The 17,157-nt window shown below is 40.8% G+C and overlaps 3 protein-coding genes across 3 annotated transcripts in view; 1 reads left to right on the top strand and 2 right to left on the bottom strand.

Annotated features, from left to right (window-relative positions):
- Nucleotides 1-20: 20 nt before the first annotated feature.
- On the bottom strand, nt 21-8,553 carry rnf115a (ring finger protein 115a). Its single transcript, XM_061050493.1, has 9 exons — nt 8,384-8,553; nt 5,770-5,828; nt 5,398-5,452; nt 4,928-5,211; nt 4,694-4,762; nt 4,524-4,596; nt 4,337-4,430; nt 1,768-1,883; nt 21-1,132 (listed from the first exon to the last, which is right to left on the bottom strand). Exons 1-9 carry the CDS (start codon nt 8,534-8,536, stop codon nt 1,013-1,015), a joined length of 1,023 nt encoding a protein of 340 aa, XP_060906476.1. The 5' UTR covers nt 8,537-8,553; the 3' UTR covers nt 21-1,012.
- A 2-nt stretch (nt 8,554-8,555) lies between these two features.
- On the top strand, nt 8,556-14,064 carry polr3c (polymerase (RNA) III (DNA directed) polypeptide C). The gene is made up of 13 exons (XM_061050488.1): nt 8,556-8,701; nt 9,597-9,743; nt 10,123-10,387; nt 10,504-10,805; nt 10,961-11,065; nt 12,001-12,174; nt 12,266-12,317; nt 12,411-12,471; nt 12,551-12,701; nt 13,207-13,308; nt 13,424-13,473; nt 13,574-13,723; nt 13,838-14,064. Exons 2-13 carry the CDS (start codon nt 9,597-9,599, stop codon nt 13,920-13,922), a joined length of 1,644 nt encoding a protein of 547 aa, XP_060906471.1. The 5' UTR covers nt 8,556-8,701; the 3' UTR covers nt 13,923-14,064.
- Nucleotides 14,062-17,157, bottom strand: part of itga10 (integrin, alpha 10) — a 28,331-nt gene continuing 25,235 nt past the window's right edge. The window contains exons 19-30 of the mRNA XM_061050487.1: nt 17,047-17,132; nt 16,825-16,966; nt 16,620-16,712; nt 16,439-16,515; nt 16,229-16,318; nt 16,039-16,123; nt 15,832-15,945; nt 15,613-15,720; nt 15,413-15,526; nt 15,231-15,326; nt 14,580-14,693; nt 14,062-14,485 (exon numbers count right to left, since the gene is read on the bottom strand). Of these exons, the coding sequence (XP_060906470.1) occupies nt 14,432-14,485; nt 14,580-14,693; nt 15,231-15,326; nt 15,413-15,526; nt 15,613-15,720; nt 15,832-15,945; nt 16,039-16,123; nt 16,229-16,318; nt 16,439-16,515; nt 16,620-16,712; nt 16,825-16,966; nt 17,047-17,132 (1,173 nt within the window). The 3' untranslated portion in view covers nt 14,062-14,431. The remainder of the gene's footprint in view (nt 14,486-14,579; nt 14,694-15,230; nt 15,327-15,412; nt 15,527-15,612; nt 15,721-15,831; nt 15,946-16,038; nt 16,124-16,228; nt 16,319-16,438; nt 16,516-16,619; nt 16,713-16,824; nt 16,967-17,046; nt 17,133-17,157) is intronic.

The following is a 17,157-nucleotide window of genomic DNA, read 5'->3' as shown; positions in this document are numbered from 1 at the left end:
CTGAACAACAACACTTAAACTGTTTTTTTTTTTTGTCAATTTATTAATACATCATAGACATTTTTCATATATATAATATACAGTTCAATAACCAGGTATTTCACATTTGTGTCTCCATTCTCATTGTTTTTTTTCCTTTGCAAACCATAAGTTGTTGGACTAAAATTATTTACATCAAAAAGAAAGAAGTGATAAAAATGTGAAACAAAGGACAATCATAAACAGAGGAATAAAATGAGGGCTGCCATCTGTTATATATACACCAGTGAGAGTAGGTTTCATGTTTTTGTTAATTGACCGAGATCCATATATATATATTTTTTATATTCCCTTACTGGTATGCCAGTATTTTTTCATGGTGCTGGAGAGTGTAAGCAATCCCTTGCTTCCATTGGATGTTGCAGCTTCAGTGTGAGCATTAAACAGCAATATCTGTGAAAAAATCTCAAAACTTAAGCATTAGTAACCCCTTCATAAATGTTACATTTATTGCAGGGGTCTAACGGTTCTTGTTGTCAAACCATGTAAATGCCAAGAGTTTAAGTGACCCTGACTGTACATCTTTTGGCCTTTCAGGGCTCAGTTGCAGGTTTGAGCTATTTGAGTAAAGAGGGTATGGTGTATGATATCAAGTCTGGCATTTCCTCACAATAGTGTATCGCAGCAGTGCATTTCAGAAAAGATAGTAAAAGGAGTTTTCTTGAAGTGGAAGTAGAGAAGACATGGGCTTGATCATGATCAATCTAGGCTGGTTTGTAACAAGGCAAAAAAAAAGAAGAAGAGAGATCCAGCAGACCTCAGGTGGCTGTTAAGACGTCTGAACGGGTTCTGTATACATGGTCGAGGAAAAAGGCATCAAAATAAAAAATTAAAATACAAAAAAAAACAAATATCAGACCGAGATGATTATGACTGCAACGGAGATGAAAAGAGGGAAGTGAGAAGCGGTAGTCTTCTCTGTGTGTTGTTGGATGTGGGCGAGGAGGAGCGAGGGATGACACAGGTGGGTGTCTCAGAAGGACCATCTCTCCTGTGTGCGGGGATCCATGGAGAGGGAGGGGGACTCTGAGAGAGGCTGGCTGCTGCTGTCTTCACCGTTCAAACTCTTCCTACACACTGGACATGTGTCATGCTGTGTGGCCACGGAGCAGAATAAAGATAGCATTAGCTTTGGGCACTTTCTAAGCTAGTGGATATTTTAGTTTAGCCACATTTTACATAATTCTCTGCTGGTCTTTCACAATGAACAACAACATTTCTTGGCCCAATAAGCAACATTTCCTACCACTTATTTCTTAAATTTAGCTGCGAGCCAAACAGTTTTAATGGGTGGCACATTCCCTCATTGAATAAACACAGAACAGGATTATTTTGTTTGATCATTCATGGCCCAAATTCAACAACTAAAATTAGACACTGTCTAATGCACCTACTTTTGTTTGAGAAATGTTTTCTAAAAACAGTTAGAGGGAATCTGAGTACATTATTTTGCTCTTTAAAGAAAATTTCATTCAGTGAGGCGTTATTAAAGATTTATGACTTTTAAATTTTACTGATGGATTTCAGGCCTTTTCTGTTTTTTGTTGACATTAAAAAATGTAGAATATTGTGAGTCTTACATAGAACTACAAGGGGGAATAGGCAGCCAAAGCATTTGTCGACATTTCTTTATGTCTTCATACCCTCACAAACGCTAGAAATATCATATGTACAGTACATCATGTCATCAATTGAAGAACTGATTCTTCTGCCATTGTTGTGACTCACCATTTCCAGCCATGGTACTATACAATCTGAATGAAAGAAGTGGTTACAGGGAAGCTGTCTGACTGGCTCTCCCACTGCAAAATCCTCTTTGCACACTGGACATTCCATACAGCAGTCTGCAGGAGAGGGGGAAGAAATGAGATGATGAGCTCTAATATACCAATGTATGAGTCAGCAATCAACAGCCCTGCAAAAGCTGAGCTTCATTACTAACCACACAGTTAAAGCTGAATGGTAAAATGGGACAGCAGAATTTATAGAAGAAAAAAACAGGGGAGATGAAAGACCAGAGACCCAAAAGACTTCATCTCAGGGTAACATATGTAGAAAGTGTATGTCCAAACCGGTCCAAAATGAAAGCTTCTGCATTGGTACACCAATCAAAGTGCAGGGACCAGAGTAAAGTTTCTTCATAGTTTATGTCCTTTACTACTTGATTCCACTTGAAGAGATGAGCATAGTATTCAGGTACTCTGGAGCCCTAGCTGCTTGGTGGCTTCTGATAGAAGCATGGTACGCTGAGAGCCATCACCAAGAGTGGCGTAGGTATCAATGGTGTGGTGTTCATTTTGAAGGATCACTCTCACTACCTTGAGAAGGACATTGGGAGAACTTGACTGTGGATTCAGATATAATACCTTGGAGTCTTGTCTCCCTTTGGTTTGCATGTTGGAGAATGCCCTGATGTTTCCTCTTACAGAAGGGACATGGCTTTCTAAGGTTGCAGTTTGTTGCCATGTGGAGACCTGCACACCTCCAACATCTCTTTTCCCGCTTAATCCAGGCCTTTACATTCTCTGTACTCAGCTCTTTCAGATCTTTGCACTTGATTAAAGTGTGGCCTGGTGAATTACAATGCTGGCATGCTTTGGGTTGGGATTCTGGTTTCTCTGAGGCGAGTTGGAGAGTGGGATTGGTACCATGCAGTATTGTGGCAGCTGTAGGGTCAAGACCTTGGCCCCAACTTCCTGTGTTGCATGGGGGCTTCAGGGGGTCAGGAGTCTGACTTGGGCAGCTACAGACTGACACTCTGCTTCACGTTGGAGCCATGCAGCAGAATCAACAAGTAGTGAGTTCCAGGCCTGGTTGAACGAGTGTAACGTATAAAGTTGGCTACTGTATCAGGAGGAAGCTTACTTAGGAGATGCTGTACGTGAGAGGCAAGCTCGGCGACACCCTCACTCCAGCCTATAGCCTGAAGCATTCCTAAAAGGGACTGGACTCTAACTGCAAGGTTATGGAAGCTCTAGAATCACCAGGTTGAACCTTTGGGAGATTTATTATCGAGGTTATCTCTTTCAGTGCCAAATGGTGAGGCTGCCCATACTGTTGGTCTAGAGCAGCTAAGGACCTTGTATATCACTGTGGGTCATGAGCATAGGTCAATGCAATATGCCGTGCAGCAGGCAGCTTAAGGTGGTACAAACTGATGTTACTCTGAAGGTTAACGGCCATTTTGTCCTGAACAGCTCCAGTTTCAGAGGCTTTTCTTGACAGACAGCAACAGCAAGTAAAAAGACAGGTTTTTTTTCAGATTTTTCTTACTATTGCACAGACTTCCAATCAAATTAGCGTGAATTTACATAATGATAAATGTGTTATTGGCAGATTTCTTTGATTGCACTGGACAGCATACAGAACAAGCTTCTTTAAACTTTACAACCTGATATAAATAACTACTACAAAAAGGCCAGTTATTACTAAGCATAATAGTGATGCCTATACATCATGAAGGGTGTATGTTCCAACATTTCAATGATAAAAGCAGAGGTGATGAAAACCCACGTGAATTAAAAAGATGGAGTGATAAAAATGTTTTTGACTGTCTTTCATTCATCATTCACAACGCAAACATTTATCATTTCAGGAAAGGGGCCTCAAGGGTGGAAGTAACGAGAAGTGATGATAAAACGGAGGTGATGAAAATGCACGTGATTGAATATATGAAGGAGTAAAAATGTTTGTGAACAGAAAAATTAGGAAATAATAGTGCGCTGAAATAAAAGAGAGAATCCAGTGATTGAATAATCACCCTTGCGGCCCCTTTCCTGAAATTATAACTGAAAATGTTTGTGTTGTGAATGATGAATGAAAGACAACCGAAATAATTAAATATGACTCTATTGTCTTGAAATTGCCACCATTTTGAACAAATTGACCTCAAATTAATCAAATCAATCATATTTTTTCACTCCACAGTAACAAAAATTACATGTTGTCAATAATGGTCTGTTAAATGCAACAAATGGTGATTATTTACTCACTGGATTTTCTCTTTTATTTTCTATTCACATGCATTATTATAACTCCATTCTTTTAATTCACATGGGTTTTCATCACCTCTGCTTTTATCATGTGTGTTACTTTTACTATTCATAATACACAAAAACGATGTAACAGATGGACAAACAGCTGATTCCAACATAGCACGTGAACTTGACAAATAGTCGTAATACATCTATTGAAAACAGAAGATTAGACTCACAGCCATGGCAGTATCTGTTCACATTATTGCACCAAAACGTGGTGAGGCGAGTAAAACACATTTTAAAAAAACAAAGACGCTGACCTGCTTGTTCCTGAGAGATATTGACAGTTGGGAGAGAAGAGATCTTCTCTTTCTCTGCTGGAGGAGGCCCTGTGTTCTCCAACTGACCTAGTAACTACACAAACACAGACACACAACTCCATATTTGTAAACTGCAGAGAACCAAAATGTGCACAGGGACGTAACATTAACGTTCAGTTGGTTTTACCTGCGTTATCACGGCATCTAACCCGCCCTGTCCCCATGCGTAATCTCCTGGGTTAGAGTGTAGCATCCCCGTCCTGAGAGAGACACAGACACCACAGGTAGATAAGAAATAGCACCAACACTGAGATGGAAGCACTAACTCTGTGACACTACTGTGATGTCATCTCTTACCATGACAGGGGAGGGGAGCCAGGGACTCCAGAGTTGGCAAAGAGTCCAGCAAGAAACTGTTGTACAATCCTGAGACGGAGAGGAAATACACAACAATTAATGTCATCGCCAAAAATAAGAACACTTAAGACTGTAAAAGCAGAAATAGTGCTGGAATTATAACACGTGGGAGTATGCAAAGCAGAAAGGAGAGCCAAGAGAATGATAAGGAAGACCTAGTCCGCTCCTACACACCCTTCAACAGCAGGCGAGCGGTCTGGTCTACTGCTGCCTCTGGACCGGTATCTCCTCTGGCTGTGCAGGCGAGGGGGACGCCCTGGTCCCCAGTGTTCCCCAGCTCCTAGTAGACCCCCCATTGGCCCCCCCAGCCCTGCTGGGACCGATCCCCCGATTGGTCCCCCTCCCAAACCCCCCAGGTCACTGAGGCTCCCCAAGCGGCCTCCAGGGAGCCGAGGTTCTGAGTCGGGTGTGTCGCCGTCTGTTGTGAATGGCCGCTCCAGTAACAACAGGTGCCATAGCTACAGGGAGGATGGGACAGGGCAAAGGAGGGAACAAGTAGGGGTTTAAAAAAAAAAAAGCGAGACAAAAAAACAGGTTAGTGAAGTAGAAGGCAGGGAGAGAAGAAGATAGAGTAATTAAAAACTTTCAATCATTGTTCCAATCTCCCCAATTTTGGCCCTCAAATCCATTAGATCAGGTCTTACCTCTGCAAACTGTGTGGCTGTGTCATCTATCCCGTTAGCACCACCCTCCAGGAGACTGAGGACAACAGCAAAGAAGGAAACAAAAGACACACTATTAGGCCGATCACATATGTTAACCACCCTGAAGAAACTGCACACTCAGTGATGTAATAGGAGATAACACTTCATTGTCTGTTTACATCAAAGTTTGTCTTCCATCACATACTACACACATCAATCATACAAATAAAGTTATTCAAAAAAAGAGTCAGAAAACATCTTACAGTCCATGTAATTGCCTTTGTTTTAAACTAAACACTAATAGGTCTTAACAGCTCATGCTGTCTGGAGACGTGAGATATATATATACCTAGAATAATGTAAGCCTCTTACCTGGAGTCCTCCGTTACTTCTTCTATGAACCCTGATTCACACCTCGGACAGATGTACTCCTGGAAAGAGTCACCGCAAAATCAGACACACACACAGGAGTCACACGGGTTAGAAGAAATGTTCACTATTATTTACTAGAAACCAAGGCGATGCATTCAAATGTATGTAAATTCAAAAGACATTTCATATTAATATTATACAGTTCCTTGAATAAGCAGAGACCCCCTTAAACTTTTTCACCCTTAAAGTGTTACAAACTGAAATTCCAAAAGACTTTCTTGGATTTATAATTTTTAATTAATAAACAATATTAATACACTTGATCTTAGTTAAAAGTTTCAACAAAAGCACTTTAAGCTGATCACATTATTTTAAAACAACTTTTAAAAACCTTAATACTCCCCCCTCATCAGTATGGACTATTCTGTGTTGTTTTATGTGCCTTTAACACACAACCCCCAAAAACTCATCTTAACATGCACATCTAGCATGACAACATACTGAAGGGTTCAAGGGGGGTGCATCCTTATGCAGCACACCGAATGTTAAACTGGTTGATATCTGGAAAACATTCATCAATGTTCTTGCCCAGCCAAAGACAAAATTATGCTGACTGCTGACCAGACGTTTTCACTTTCTCTTTGCAAGGTAAATATCATTATTATGTCATAATAATGTCATGTTTGTGGCAGCGTGTGTTGTGTGTTGTATGAATGCAGCCCAGGAGGTAAAGCTGGTCTGCCAACCACACCTAATATCCGCAGTGTTTTAGAAACCACCCGACAGAATGAGGAAGACACGATAGCCAGTTTCTACAGCTGGGTCATATGTTGGCTCCTCAGTGAAAGCTAGACTTTCACAATGGAACAGGATTCAAGTGGGGTCGTTCAAGAATCACAGAGGGTTGTCAGAAATTCATGTTTTTTTTGTAAAGGTTTTTTGGGGAAAAGGATGTCACCAACCAGGGTCTAAAATCAGGGGTCATTGTCAAAATTGGTTGAGAAAACCAGCATTTTAAAAAAAAACCTGCTTATGTGAGTTGTTGTGTAATTTTCCTGTAGAGTTTAAAAAATAAAATAAAAATGTTTTATAAAAATGGACACATGACTGAGAGGTGGTCTTGAGGATATACTGTAGTAGTGTGGAGTGATAAAGCCAGGGGGGTTTCAGACAGTTGGCTCAGCGAAGACATGCCACAGGATTGAGTGTGCCTGAGACAAGCAGGCCAGTTTAGAGATCGTGACGACGCAGGCTGGAATTACCCTTAACCATATCACAAAAATAAGCTGTCAACAAATTATTTGGTGGACTGACTGACTGGCTAAACGACTGCTGGACACATATCCAATATATAAACGCTTCACTCAGTTTATATTTAAAATAAGTATATTTCTTGTTCTTGTATTTAATCATTATAAGGTTTATCATGAATAAATCTTATTTTACTTTCAATTCATCTAACAACAACAAGTTTCATTTAATGGACAAACCGCTTGTTAAAAGATTAATTCAATAACAAATGTAACCAAATATATATATATTTTTTTAATTGAAAATGCTAATAACTATTTTATTAAACGTGGATATTAAAAAATAACTTCTTCAGTGAATCCAAATATTCTGACCTAAATGTATTTATTTTAATATCCAAAACGAATAATAATAATAATAATAATAATAATAAATTAGATTTATATAGCGCTTTTCTAAATACTCAAAGACGCTTTGACAGGAAACAAAAAAAAAACTAAGCAAAAACTAAGAGAACAATACAAAAAACTACCATAAAGATAAGTAAAGAGTCACATTTGGGATGCTGGGATTAAAACATATTTAACATTTTAGCATAAATGACAACCTCTTCCAAATTCACGAATGAGTTGGATCAAGATATCTTTAAGGAGCTTTAAGAACACCAACATTTAACCTCAGTAAATAAAAGCTGTTGTTGTACAAAACTGGATTAGGCTTGGCTTGGTATAAAGTGGTAGATGTGTGTAAATGGGGAACACACAAGGCTGTGTATGGTGTTTTTCATTTCTGGTTAATGAATGCTGAGGTCTAACAAGTTGTTGGTCAAGATCACTCCCACTTAGGACTTTAAAACTGAAACCAAAATGTGTTTATGTGCCACAGAATTCCCCAAATTTGTCCTGCAACAGGGAAGGTTTTTTGTTTTAAAAGAAAGAACTGAAACTGAAAATATGTTCATATAAGACAACCAGTGTTAATGTTGTCTATGAAATGAAATCACAAGTTGACAGCAGAGATCCTCTCCTCTCGGCTGTTTTGTGTTGTTTTGAGAAAAACACAAATCCCCAAGCTGTCAAAGCAAGACGTCAAGCACAGTTAAACACACTGACTTACACATGCGAATCTCATCAGACCTGTCCATGTGGGAATTTTAACATCTGGTTTCAAGACATTTAGGAGAGTCACGAGTTTATTAAGTGAGTTAACAACAACAAACGCTGCTAACTACTAGCTGGCTAGCTGGTGTTTAGCTGTAGGAGGCGAGCGAAACAAACAGCGCTGTACAAAAACACCGACCTGTCAAGCGCACATCGTTTACACAGCAGAGCGACAAATAACGAAATAAACACGTCTGCCTTACCGGGAGTTTTGGGTTCACTTCTCCCTTACAACAGTGACAGAAAAACCGATGCGGTGGAACAGCCGCAGCCTCCGCCATCTTCCCCAGAGCAGCACAAACACTGACGTCGGTCCTCCACAAACTGAAGACAGCTGTCCGCCTCCAGCCCGGCATGCACCGCGGCTACGCCGAGCAAATCCAAGCGAGGGTAAAGCCGGAGACCGGAAGTGCTCATGTGTTGACAACGAGAAGCTGCATGTGTGTAGACATTATTTACAGTCTGTGGTTTTGACGTCAATCTTTTGGGCTTAAAAGGAAGGATTCTCCCTGTCCAGCAAGGTCTGTTAAAGAGAAAAGTAGTAGATACTTGACATGATGTTTGGCTGTAGAAGTTTATAATTTACATGCGTGCAAAGTTTTTCACCTTTTTGCGGTCATCCGTCGTTCACCAGTAGATTTTCGACTGTCAACATTTTATTACAAACAAACTAAGTTTAATTGAAAAGCTTAACTGCGCCACTCTGTGTTTATGTGTGCCTGAACTGTCCTTTGCGTAGCCTTTGTTTGTTACCATGTATTACAAGCAATGACACCTTACTACCAAACAGGAAATGTTGTGTAGTTCACATTTCAGCAAAGTTATCCAAAATAATAAAATAAAACTCAAGAGAAAAGGGTTTGATAGGGCATGCCTTTCTACATAAGCACGACTCAGTAATGTTGGGAACTATTGGTAATCATGGGTGATGCAATTCTGCAGCATTGAAGCTTAAAGCATTTTTTTACTCCAACACATCTGTAACATGGCTCATGCTTTAAGGAAGAGCTTAAACACATTATAACATGATTTGATTTGGACCTTTAATTGGCTACTTGTTTTTTTTTATCTTATTCACATGTGAAAATTGTTGTGAAAAGCTCCTACAGTATGGTTAAAAAAAGCAACAGTAGTCATCCTCCAACATTTTCAAACATTGTGTAAGAGACAAATATTTATGAACAACAGTCTAGTTGTGGATATTATGACAATTGTCTATTTTCTAATACATGCCTCCTACAGTAACTGTCGCCTCAGTTAGCAAGCTTTAGGCCCTTTAAAGCTTTTAATTAGTGCTTGATTAGAAACAGGTGTTCTGAAAAGGTCAGTCAAATAAAACGAAACCTACAGTAAATAAGTACTCTGTGTTAAAAATACGAGGACGTTTTTCTATTTGGTGATGTCTTGTCTGTTCAGATGACCGCCCAGGAGGTTCGTCTGTGTGGTCTGCTGTTGCGGGAGCACTTTGGAGAACTGGTGGAAAAAGTGGGAACGCACCTTCTCCGAAGTGGCGCACAGAATTTGAGAACCGTCATTCATGAGACTGGCATCTCTCTTGACCTGGTACCACTCCTTACCTATACTGTTCAGGCTGTGACTGTTTCTACTTCACACCCTGTTTTATCACACATTGTGTATTATGGTTCATAAGTGAAGCAATGCCAGGAAGAATTCAAATGTAATACACATTTATTTTATCATGGTTGCTTTTTTTTTTTTTTACATGATAGTTCAAATCTGGTAGAAATACAGTTATTTTATGTGAGGAAAATTATACAACTGAAATCCATTTTTCTTGAAGCTTATTGGAGTGATAAGAGTAGAACAATGCATGCTTATAAATTCCTACTATTATCTGTAATATTTTTTGATAAGATTAATTTGAATAATGATCCATTTTTGTTGTGCTTGTCAATTAAGTGTCTCTTCTCTGCCACTGTAGGTAAAGAAGTCCCTGTGTGTGCTTGTGCAGCACGGGGTCTGTGTGTTCAGCGCAGGCCGTAAAGGTCCTGGGAGCCCCACAGAGTATCTGACCAGCAGTGATCACATCCTGAGAATTCTGCGATACCCACGTTACATATACACCGCCAAAACCCTGTATGGTGACACCGGAGAGCTAATCATAGAGGAGTTACTCCAGAGGGGGGACATGACCATGAGCAGCACGGTTAAGACAGTGGCCGACCGCCTAACACAGAACATGGAGGGTCAGTAACCTAAAGATGTTGTTAATCAAAGACTGTAGAAATGTGTCTGTGTCTCCTGCAGCTGTGAGTGTGCGCTCTATGAAAACATCCATTTTTTTCTTTCGTCTTTCTTATAGATGGTCACAGTATGGATTACAGTGAAGTGTCTTCTGCTTTTTCCAAACTGGTGGAGACCCATTTTCTTCAGCGCTGCCCTCCAATGGCGGCAGCAGGGAAAAAAGAAAGTACTACTTCAGCTACACCTGCTACTCCTGGTACTCCTGCTGTCCCTGTTAGCACAGCTCCGCCCTCAGCAGAGAGCTTCCCCGACTGTTACAGGGTGCCTCATGTGACACTCACAGGGAGAGGCAAACGGCAGCTCTCCAGCGAGGATGGAGAGGACCAAAGGAACGCGAAGAAGGCTAGAATGGATACGGAGGTGGGTGTTTGGAAAAATGTTTTAAACACGTTTGCTTCAAATTAAAAAATGCATTTACCTCTCTTCCTGTCCCTCTTTCCTTCATATAACATATTGTTTAACTTTTGTGTGACCTTTCACCCCTCTATCTTTGTGTCTCCCTCTTCTGTGCTCAGACGCATGGTGATGAGGGGATTTACTGGCAGGTGAATTTTGAGAGGTTCCACCTCCACTTCAGAGACCAGGCCATCATCAGTGCTGTAGCCAACAAACTGGGCCAGGTCTGACTTTGACTTTATTGTTACCATTGAGGAAATTATTTTTCACAGCACTGTTACTGTCATAACAGACAATTCCCACCAAAGAACATGCATACACAAAACACAGAGTAAAACACAAAACAGAGTTAGACAACAGCTAAGAGTTCCCCTCTGGCCTGTTCAGCGAGGTCTGGTTTCCATATGGATTTTTAAAATATATTATTTAAAAAAAAATCATTTTTTTACACAAATCACCCTTTTTTTTAAGTGTTAAATAAGAATATTTGAGAAAATGGGGAAGTAGCTTTCATGGGTCTGAGCAAAAATATCAAAATCCATTTATCAGCACATTTAAAGCTCAATCTCTTGTCAATTGTTTGCCAAGATACTATCCTATAAATACTAGGGTGATGAAAAGACTGTAAGGGAGCCAAAATATACACCAACAGTTATTATCAGTGTTAAACAAGAAATCGCTTGTTAATTCATTAACTTTGAAAGTACTTGTTAGTGGAATCTGTTACCTTCAGAGTGAGACTAGCTGTTCCAGCTGCATTGTTGGTGTTTGGGTGAACTGACAGGCTGCCAGCTATAGATTCTTGTTTGCTGTTCAGAGTGATATCAATCTCTGATCCATCAGAAAGGACTCATTCCCCTAAGAAACTATTCTTTGAAGGATTTTTCAAATTGTGGATTTTTCACAATAACAACTTTATGGTTTGTGGTACAATAAGTCTGAAACTATAGCTGAGAACTAAATTTGTCCAACGTTCTGTTTTGATTTATTTAGAGTAAAGAACAAAATGTTTGAAAAATTATTATGACCAGGAGCAAACAGATCTGATGTATCAGCTGTCAGTATATTTGATGGAAGTGAAATCATACAGCCAATTATTAATAAAATTCATTTGATAATAGAAATTGTCTTTCCAAATGTGTTTATGTAAATAACACAGACTAGCAGTGAGATAGTGAGGACGATGCTGAGGATGAGCGAGGTGACGACCTCGCCCACAGCAGCCTGCACAAAGCCCCTCTCATCCAATGAGATCTTCAGATCCCTCCCCAATAGTTACAGCATTGCCAGACCCATCCTAGACCAGTACCTCACACTACTGGTTGATGACCCGGTAAGACCTTTGGAAGACACATATCACTTTGATGAGTATTAGTTTTTACCTCCAAGATTTCCCTAAATAAACTTTATCTTTCCTTTCCTAGATGGAGTTTGTGGGGAAGGCTGGAGAAAGTGGAGGGGGGATGTATGTTGTCAGTATCCTTTTTTTTTATATGAACAGTCCAAAGGATGTGCTATTTAATTCATGAAAACCGAGGCAGGGATGCTTTTTCTTAACTCATCTCTCAGATCTGCACAGAGCGCTGGCCAATCTGGCTCGGGCCACAATTGAGTCAGTCGTGCAGGAGAGGTAGGCCAGTATGTTTTTTTAATAAGTGTGCTCGATGTCCTGTATGGTCAATTAAATCCATCTTTATTTTTGTCATCAGATTTGGTTCCAGATCTGCACGCATCTTCCGGCTGTTGCTAAGGAAACGTCACCTGGAGCAGAAACAGGTGGAGGATTTTGCTATGATTCCAGCTAAAGAGGCTAAAGACATGCTCTACACGCTGCTTTCAGAGAACCTGGTGCAGCTACAGGTAATATTTCTCTTTTATTGATATTTTCTTACTAAGACATTACAATATATCTTTTTTTAATCTCTAATCTGATTGCAATGAGGAAAACATGATGAAGTACAGTATACATGGCTGGTTTCATGTCTCTCTTCAAGTCAGTTCTGTTGGTGTACCAACATGAGACTTCCTGGAGAATGGGAGTAATCCAAAAAGATCTGATCCAAAGACCTACTTTGAAAATTGTTTGGCACACATTTTTTTTTAGCTGCACTTAGTGAATGAGGTATTTCTAAAAGTGCTGCAGAGTAGCCCAGTCTTTTATTACAGCCTGTCCATGGTCATTGGTGAAAGAAGAACATTATCAAAGTGACCATTTTGCAGTTTCTCTGGCATATTGACAGTTTGAATGAGCACACAGAGAGGATTTGGCTCAAAACATTTCAGGGAGTAGCTCCAGTTTCTGTTTTGTAATCCACCTACTCACCCTCTCCGAACAGTCATGATGTGTTTTATTTTTTATTCTCAGGAAATCCCTAAGACCCCTGACTATGCTCCCTCTCGTACCTTCTATCTTTACACCGTCAACCAGCTCCCTACTGCGAGAATGCTGCTTCAGAACTGCTACAAGGTAGAATAGTGTCACAGCTCTGGATAGAAGAGGGCTACAACAAAGATATCTGCTTTACTTTATGTCCCGTTTGCTCTAAGTAATGTTTGATCTCTGAATATTTTTCTGTGTGCAGACAGTAGCAAACCTCATTGAGCGCCGCCTGTTTGAGACCAAAGACAACAAGTAAGTTCATCAAAACTGTGTGCACATGTTGTCTGTGTGATAAAGTAACAAACGTTTTTTTCTGCCTCAGATCATTAGTTGATTGGTTTTCTGTCCACAGGCGTCTCTTGGAAAAGTCTCAGAGAATCGAGGCCATTCTGGCATCTCTTCAGGCCAGCGGGGCTGAGCCCGAACAGCTGACAGAGGTGGAGGAGATGATCACTGCATCTGAAAAGCAACAACTGGCGTCTCTGCGGCTCCATATCAACAAGTAAGAGGGAGATAATAACAGAATTACAATTCCTTTTGTATTCTTGACATCAGTGAATCACATCTTTAGTCACATGTTAGTGTTAGTAGTCACTGCTTTTCTTTCCCCCTGCAGGTTAGACTCAGCAGAGAACCAGGTAGATGAAACCATCTTTCTTCTTGAGTCCTACGTTAACTCAACTGCCACAGCAGCAAGCTGAGTCACATGTGCTTTAGTCAATATGGCTTTTTAAATAGTTTCTATGTCTGAATTGTTTCAGTTTGGAGTGAAATAAAATCTAAATTTATTGTTATTTTACTGCATGTTTCAGCAAATGAATAAACTGAGCGCAGCAAAACTTCTTTCAATTTTTATTTTATTAAAGAACAAACACAAAACTGTAAAACAAACACAGGACAAATTGATCATATGAAATGAGAAACCATAAAGATGTCTGCATATTAAATAGAAGTATTGTGGTTTAATACACTTTGGGATTGCTTTAAAAATAGAACAAGATTATTTACATAAGTGCCCCCGACCCTGGAATAAGTGGGTAGTGCATTTCTGTTGGACCCTAGTGATTCTCTCTTTGGTCCTGGAGGTTCCTGTGGCGTCTGTGTATCGAGTCCAGTCCCAGGACTATCTCTGTGCCCGCTAATGGGCAGACTCAGCTCATGTGGTAGTCATCATGGCAAATGACTGTTGTCATGGCAGCAGAAATTGGGCTCAATCCTCATGGTTCTCATCCTCTTCTCTCTGTTTGCGTGCGAAGAATCCCAGCTGGTAAGAAAAAAAAAAAGAGAGATTGATTGGTCGGTCCAAAACACATCCATTATCCTGTAAAAATATTGTGCTAAATGTGTCACCAAAGTACCTTCCATAGTATGAAAATGATAAGGGCCAGTAGCAGCAAACCTCCGATGATGCTACCAATTAAAATCCACAGTGAGATGGGAATAGCTCTGCCTTTTAGCACCTCCAGTACAGTCTGCAGAAAGAGACATGAAAGAAAATACTCCAATTTCTGCAGCTCAAAATCACAGCACAGACTTCTTTATTTAGTTTAAGTGCCTTTTAACTTCAATTGAAAAACAGCTGGTTCAACATACAGTGGATCCTTTTCTTAAAAATACAATTAAACATAATTTTGAGAACAAACCTAAAAGCACAATAGTCCATGTAGCAGAGAACCAGGGGAACTGCAATAACACTGATGCTCTTACCCTGAAGTCTGCTCCATTAATAAACTCAATGCATTTTCAATGTAAAAGATTTCATGCATCATATTAAGCCAATCAGCTAATAGTGTTGGACCTTGATGACCTTTTTGTTTTCATGTTGTTTCATTTGGTTACCAGCATAATTCTAAACATGTCTGCCTTAGAAAGGCCCAGAAGCTGAGGCGACTTCTTACCCATACACTTCTTAGTTATTTTTATGCTGTCTCCGATTGGCTCGACTCTTTTTAATCTCAGAACAACCCAAAATACACGAGTGAGTTGCTTTACTGTGTCAGTCGTCTTACCTCCCTCCAGACTGTTCCTGTGCCCAAAGTGATGAGGTTCGTCTCCTGAGCTTCGAGGCGATAGGCACCTATTATCCTCACTGACTTATATTTGGCCTACGAAAGGAGACGGGGGTGATGACTGATGTTTGTGTCACAGGACAGAAAAAATATGACCTTCTGGGGGCTGTTGCAGAACTCACTTTTCTGAAAAAATCATCATGAACTCTGCGGCTGACACGAATAATGGCAGATTGTCCTCTTAGAAGCTGTTGGACTTCACACACCACCTCCGTGCACCATGACCTGCTGCAGTTCTTCACACACAAACAAACAGCATGTCAGTGTGTTGTGTGATGCTGCACAGTGTTCAGCAGCTGCTGTGTCACCAGGGGGGCCTCACCAGTACGTCACTCTGCATCATGTCTTCAGGATGAAGCGAGCGCACGTCTCTCTGTCTGGCCTTCAGCTGGGCAAGATCACTCAGCACACTGCAGTTCACCCCTGTGGCCTGTGTGGGGGTGGGGGTTGGGGTTGGGGTTGGGGGTGTGATGGGCGCGTTAAATATGTCAGACATGATCTAAAAGAGAGAGACGTACACTCAAGCAGCAGCTCTACTCACGTTGTATGAAAAGACATCAGTGACGGTCATAAAGACGCGGTCTCCGGCTGCCACAGAGGGCAGATGCAGCCTGAGCTCCAGATTACTCACAGAGTAACAGCCGAGGTTCTGCAGCTACAAACACAAACAAAAACATGCTCTAATTTACTCTGTTTTACTTGAAGCATTAACGTTTGTAAAATTAGCACGTTAGCCATTGTTTAATACCCTGAGGTGCGTGTAAAACTCTGGTCCAATTGCCTCTGACACCGTACGAGTGGGGTGGACCTCATATCGGTTCAAATTAGAGTCACTGCACAGAAAAAACAGAAAGCAAACATGACAATTACCACAAAATGTTTTGGTTTTTTTAGTCTGAATATTTGATTTAAAGGTAGAGTATCCTAAACAAACTTACCTGCTAACAAACATGTCTGGTTCATACTGGACAAAACTCTGCAGCTGAACACTGTTGTCCCCCAAAGTGTTCTCTCTCTCTATACTGTCACTGTAGGAGAACCAGAAAGAAACATAAATCTGGAGTTTTTCATAGAAAACACAGCATATTTAATCTTGAAAAAACCTCATGCTTAATAATATCGACAGTATGTGTGCTTTGGCGAGCTACCTGGCAGCGTGAAGCTTCATCTGCACTCGACTGTGCAGAGATGTGCAGCTGAACTCAAACTCCAGCATGAAGTTAACCTGCAAACATAAGAGAGAGGAGGCTGCTGAAGTGACACATGACACCTGGAGGAAGTGAAGTATGAGTGGGGGGAGTGATGGTTATTCCCTCAGCGTGGACGTACTTTTGACTGGGAGCGGAAAACTGGATAGCTCACGTTACACGAGTGGCTGTTGGCACCGAGTGCTGTACACTCGATCTTAAAGTGGGCATCCTCCTACAGGGAAAGAAAGGGCGTTTTTCAAAAATAAGTCTACATATATTAGATAAATATTGATGGAACTGTTTGCTTAGTGGTGCATTTGGTAGTTGATTATGGAGTGGTTTACTCTAATGCTGAGGCTGGAGAAGTGCAGGTTGCGTGAGTAGTGCAGCGTCAGGCTTGTGTTGTAGGCGTTCTCCAGTCTGTTCTGAAGCTGCACCTCCACCGCCAGACGCCTACGAGGGCTGCGAATCACATAAGGCTTCTGTCTGTGGAGGAAACACAATGACAACTCACTCAAAACTACATAGCTCGCGAAGAGAATAGAGAAAATATGTCCAATCTGTACCTGGTCCCTGAGATGTCCATATGAGCCTGCAGCACCAGGTCTGTGGTGCACACATCGTCCTCCCCGCAGTCTTTAAAGAACTGTATCTGAAGAGGTACAAGAGGATAGGAA

This window comes from Labrus mixtus, chromosome 11, assembly GCF_963584025.1.
Source record: "Labrus mixtus chromosome 11, fLabMix1.1, whole genome shotgun sequence".
Classification (NCBI taxonomy): Eukaryota; Metazoa; Chordata; class Actinopteri; order Labriformes; family Labridae; genus Labrus; species Labrus mixtus.
This window is presented reverse-complemented; position numbering and strand designations above follow the sequence as displayed.